The 6,084-nt window shown below is 33.1% G+C and overlaps 1 protein-coding gene across 2 annotated transcripts; it reads left to right on the forward strand.

The window, feature by feature from the left end:
- The first annotated feature begins 633 nt into the window (after positions 1-633).
- On the forward strand, positions 634-5,060 carry LOC136226891 (F-box protein At3g07870-like). 2 transcript variants are annotated; one of them, XM_066015566.1, is made up of 3 exons: positions 634-785; positions 2,938-4,263; positions 4,350-5,060. In XM_066015566.1, the coding sequence occupies exons 1-3, from the start codon at positions 772-774 to the stop codon at positions 4,534-4,536; spliced, it is 1,527 nt and encodes a 508-aa protein (XP_065871638.1). In that variant the 5' UTR covers positions 634-771; the 3' UTR covers positions 4,537-5,060. The 2 variants fall into 2 exon arrangements, with proteins under 2 accessions (XP_065871638.1, XP_065871639.1); XM_066015567.1 differs by having other exon boundaries at positions 640-785; positions 2,933-4,263.
- Positions 5,061-6,084: the final 1,024 nt, after the last annotated feature.

Genomic DNA, 6,084 nt, shown 5'->3' on the forward strand with positions numbered 1-6,084 from the left:
ACTACAACATATGAAAAAAAATCGAATAATTACCTTAGAAAGATAAGAATTTCTTATAATTTTTGACACTTTTGTGTTTTCCGATTTTAGTTGTTCATGCATCTTCTATTTCTGTCGGATTTCTTCAATTGATGCTACCAGTTTGGAAAAAAAAAACAAATAAAAAAATAAAACATGGATATGATAGCGAGAAGTATAGAACTTTGGTAACAACAGAAATGAATCTGAAAGATGAAACTATAACAATTATTGTTTAATAAAAATAAAACAACAATATAATTGAGAACAAAATAACTACAACATATGAAAAAAGTCGAATATTTACCTTCAGAAATATAATACTATATATCGTGACCAATGAATATAATGGTGGAATACTATCTATCATGCTTTATATATAAGTTTATTTGTGACTTTTGGATTTCTTTTGCTTTGTGTTTTTTCATCTTCCCGTAACTCTTGCTTTCTTTTATTATTTTAATTAATAGACTAGTAATTATTTAATATATTATAAATATAAATTTATTATTTTTAATTAATTAAATATTTTTAATCTGATTTTTTACTACGTAATTATATATATATATATATATATATATATATATATATATAGTATAGATTAGCTTGCTTTCTTCCATTTCATCTCGGTCGCTCCGCTATCATCTTAGGCGCCCACGATCTGCGGCTGGTAGACATCAACCCTTTCGCCATTGTCCATCGGAGCTCCGAAGTTCACTGAAGTCATTTGCTGCTCTGCCACCACCGATCACAATGAGCACCACCAGGTACTTTTTTTCCCGTCATTTCTTAAGTTACTCTTTTGTTCGATTTTATTTCTTTTCAACTGCAAGTTGAAATTTGTTTGGGCTTGCGTAACTGTGGGAGTTTTCGATTTGCGTCCACTTCTTTTGTTTGAATTCCCCTATGGATTTAAACCAAACGCTTTAATCGTCGAGTTTCAATATTCAATTGGGAGAGTGATGACGATTGAATCAATATTGACTCAATTAATTTTTATTGAGGAGCAATTGCTTACTCAATTTATATATCAGACAATTCCTAATTTTTGAACTTGTGCTTGTGATTGAGTTAGGGTTTCTAGTTGGTTGAAGAACTGTAATTCTGATTTGTTTGAAGCTTGGCTAGTGAGAAAAGCAGAGTTAAATGCATCATTGGTCACTGAGGTTGTCTCAAAATTGTCGCTCAACTTTAATTTGTCTCAATAAAATCACCTATGTCTCAATTAGGTCACTTCTGCAACTCCGGTGATAGAAAGGGAATAAGAATGTGCACGACGTATCAGCTAGATATCTGACTGAAACGACATCCACATATGTGCCACCGGGCAATCACGTCTCAGTTAATTTTACGAAGAAAAAACAAAACTTAATTTTTTTTTTCATAAAAATAACGGATGTGGCTGTTCCGTGTCCTTTCGGTCATAAATGTGAGTTGATTTATGTTGACATGTCAGCCATGACATCCTTCTGCTGCCTTTTAACCACTGAAATTGCCGAAGTGATCTAATTGCGATAAAATTCAAAGTTGAGTGATTTTATTGAGACAAATTGAAGTTGAGTGACCATTTTGGGACAACAATGTAAGTTCAGTAACCAACGGTGCATTTAATCTGAGAAAAGCATAATTAGAGATCATGGAGCCTTAATCTTAACTGGTTAGGGTGTGATATATCGATCCCTATTCTCCAAATGGCTGATTATATGCTCATAATCATTATTTTGCTATACTGCATAATAAAAAATGACAGTTGTATATCACCACTTGTAATTTGACAACCTTGAATAGTTTCTGTTGTGATTTATTATTTATGAACAGCTTCTGTTAATCTTTAGAGATTTATGCTGCTGTAAAACGAGTGATATTATATACTGCTGTGATTTCAAAACCGCTTGTGTAATTAAGGGATTTCAATTTGAGCAAAGTATTGAGCCGAAGCACAAGCCATCCTTCAAGCCGTATAAAATAGTTTCAATATCAATTATAAATTTTCCATTCAGTCACAGCTATAAAATAAAGCAGTAGATGTCCCATCCCTCGAATGCTTTGCTTTGCTATTTCACTCAAGACAAGTGTATCTGAACCAACTCATTCTACTTTCTTTTTTTTTCTAATTCACATATTCAATCAAGTGTCCTCATCTATGGCATTCTTTCGCGAAATTGACTTCGTAGCAAACCAAGTTATGAAAAGAAATGCAGTCAACATTACTCATTACAAATTGATTCTGCCAATGAAATTAGTTGTGCTGTATATATAGCTTAAAAAGGGACTAAGTTTTGGTCATAACTGGTTGGGGTGTTATATATAGATTCCTCTTTCCCAAGTGGCTGATTATACTAAAATACTTTATGCAACTTACATAGAGAGGCACAAGGAGAGTAATAAGCAGTGGCATGGCATGGAAAAGTATTTGATGCCATGTAAGTTAGAAAGTTCTTAACATAATAGTTTCAGAGATAGATTAAGATTTTCAGCATTTTCTAATAACAAATACGGTTATATTCATAAAATGGAGAATGGACATGAGCTTTATTCAGTTCACTGTCCTGTATTTGGCAAAAGATTTTGAACAATCTCCTTGTAATAACATCCAAATTTATGGTGTGGCAATTCCTTTTACTGTTTGTTCCATATGGTTGTCGTGTCATAATCATGTTATGTTATCTATATGTTAAACATGGTTATATAATGCTACAAATGCATAAAAAATTATAATCCTGTCAAGTGGGTTGTGTTTGTAAATCGTGTTGTCAAATCAGAAATTTGAAAGTCCTAATTCTTTGTGTGACGCAGAAAATTGAATCTTATAGAAGGATTGTTTTCTCATAACCAATTTACAACCTTGATATCAAAGCATTTTAGTACTCTATTTTATCATTGTCCGCTATTTATTGTTAATTTTTTTTGACAGAGTAGTGTGATGAAAAGGAAAAACATTTCAAAAGCTTGTGGCCCGATGAACAGAAATGAAGAAGCTGAGGCTGGCCAAGTAGAGATCCAACATTCAGGTTGTTCAATTGTGAATTTACCTAGCCACATTCTTGCAACTATTCTTTTTAGACTGCCGATTAAAAAGATAGTTGTTTGCAAATGCATATGCAAATCTTGGTATGCTATGATTTCGAATCCTGAATTTACTAAGATGCACTATGCTCAGTCTGAGGTCCTTCCAATTGCTCGAACTGTGAATTCTACACACGTGTCAAGAACACTTTATCCTCTTGAGCTAGAACAAGATGAAAGGTCTATGGACATGTTTTTGTGTCAGCAATCCCATGACTATTCTGAACGGATTCGCCAGGTTTGTATGAAAACGGGTTCCAAGTTAAAGATTCCAGTCCGCAACTTCCCTATCGATAGCAATGAAGCGGTCGCATTGAATCCAATGGATTACAGGTATAAGATAGTCAATTCGTGTAACGGATTTCTTTGCCTATCTGAACCAATTTATAATAAGCCTGCCGTTGTGTGCAATCCAGTTACAGGAGAGTTTATTAATCTTCCACAAGTGATTAAGGGTGAAAATGTTGATGGTTCTTCTCATGATCATTTTGATTGTGGTTTTGGTTTTAGCCCAAAGACCAATCAATACAAAGTGGTAAAAATTTTGAAGCAATATTCACCTATGGAAAAGAAATATGGTAACTTGGTTCAAGTACACATTCTTGGTACAAGATCATGGAAAAATATCGAATTTGCTCCCTATTCGGGGTATACGTTCTTATTTCCTACTTATCTGAATGGTGCAGTTCATTGGATTTGTCTTCTTGTTAAGAAATTAATTCTCATTCTTTCATTTGATTGTGAAAAAGAATGTTTCCTCCAACTTTCATCACCTCCATTAAGGGAGGGGTCAAGGGACAATGTGGGTATGGGAGTACTAGGAGGATGTCTTTGCATATGTGACTCTTCTGATCCATCATTGACTTGTGTTTGGGTGATGAAGGATTATGGTGTCGAAACATCTTGGACAAAAGTTTTCGAAATCGACGTGAGTTGTTGTGATAGAATGCTTTATGGATTATATCAACCCATAAAATACATGAATAATGGAGCACTTCTGATGTTCAATTATCCTAGGAGTATTCTAATTTATTATGACCCAAGAAATCATGGATTGAAGCTTTTCGGGTTTCGTCCCATCAAATCAAAATTTGAGATACTTGCTCATACTCCAAGCTTAATTTCACTCAAGGATGTTCTTGCAGGATGTGAAGTGGAGGTAGTTAATGTCTATTCAAGGTACTTATTAACCAAATTGTTTCTGTATATAAGTTAATTATTTTTGATTTAGCTTTTTCATACTCATTGAAGTATTTTACCTACAGGTGTGCCGGGTTGAAATTAAAGGGCGAAGCTAGAGCCATTTCCTTGTATTTGAAGAAGGATCTTAAGGTTCTATCTGATTCTGATTGTGATCCTGATTATGAGTTTTTTTTATATAACTACATATACTATGAATCGGTAGAATACTGGTGGGGTAAGTATGACTATGGCTTTTCAGTATTAGCCTGAAACCTTAAAGATATTTCAGCTTACATCTTGAAGGAAGCATTGTGTTTTGGGGAAAGTATAAAAATCTTACTTGTGGTTTGGCTGATTTGCGAAATCAGGTCTGCGATTTTAAAAGTTTTCAAACTCAAATATGTGATTTGTGTCTTTAGTAGTTAAAGGAGCTGTGAATCAACGTGCAAAATTAGGCCTATAATATGTTTTTTTAAGACAAAAACATTCTTGCTCCAAGTTGCTCCCTTTTGGGATAAATAATTACATTAGCAGTTCTCTTATGGAATGTCTGAATTTGCAAATGATACAAATTAGATACCTGAGTTCGCAAACTTTTTAATCACAAACCTATCTTCGTAATTCGGTCAAACCATAATTTTTTTTTTTATACATATATTCTTTCATCTTTTGTTTTTGTTCAGTAAGGTTTACTAGTTGTCTGAAAAAACTTCCTTGTTGATTGATACAAATGGAGCTTGTTGTAATTAACTTTTGATGCTTTGTTTTATGGGCAAGAAATAATGTTAGTTTGATGGATAATTTGTGATGCTTTGCTTTATAGACAAGAAAATAGTGTTAGTTTGTTGGGATAAGGTTAATATTTGTTGCCCCGAGTCTAAATTATATCCTTAACGTAAGAGATGAACAAAAATTGTACTCAATGTTTGCAACCTATATCGATTTTGGTCCAGGTAACGATCCTGGTTATGTGCTCCGTTATCTGGTCAAATTGTTTCAGGGTGAAATTGCTGATGATGAAATTTTATTATTTTTCTACGTCAGGGGTATATATGCAATTTCAAAAACATTAGGGGCAAATTTGAACTTAATCCATTTCTATAATGAATTGAGATACATGGTGGTAAAAAGAAAATGCAAAAATATCCAAGAGAATTTTTTTGCCCCAACGTCATAAATGGCGCAATTATAAATCTAATGTTTATAAGTTAGATCATTTTTATCTTTTAACTATAATTACATTATAATTTTGTTATCTTTATTCCACTTACATGTGATGTTATTACTAATTAGCAATTGAGTCCTTAGAGCATCTTTAATGGGAGATAACAACTTGAGGGTGTTACCTAGGATAAATTACATCCAAAAGTTACAATCTATTAGAGTATTTGTTACTTCACAAATTTTAAGGGTAAAAAAAAGAAAAATAAACAAGATGGACTTGACATGAAATTAGCCAATAAAAACTTACTTTCCGGAAGCAAAATAATGAGGCGCCTGATGTGCCTCATCTGGCGCGTGTTGCACCTGGTGCCTTCTTGACTCGCTTTCTAGCCCCTTTCTGCTTTATTTGTTCAATTAATGTCAGAGAAAGTTTGTAACCAAACTTGATAACACATCAAATTTGGTAACAATCTCCATGGTAAAGTAGCAACCAAATTGGTTGCACTATAGCTGCTCTTAGCTTCTCAAAACGGTAATGGCCTTGCAATTTAATATTATTGCATACATTAATGTTCCACTAAAATTGATAAATGAACATTAACTTAATTAAAGGGAAATTAATTTATATGGAAATTTTTAAAAACTTATTTATAA

Source organism: Euphorbia lathyris, chromosome 4, assembly GCF_963576675.1.
Source record: "Euphorbia lathyris chromosome 4, ddEupLath1.1, whole genome shotgun sequence".
In the NCBI taxonomy this organism is placed as follows: domain Eukaryota; kingdom Viridiplantae; phylum Streptophyta; class Magnoliopsida; order Malpighiales; family Euphorbiaceae; genus Euphorbia; species Euphorbia lathyris.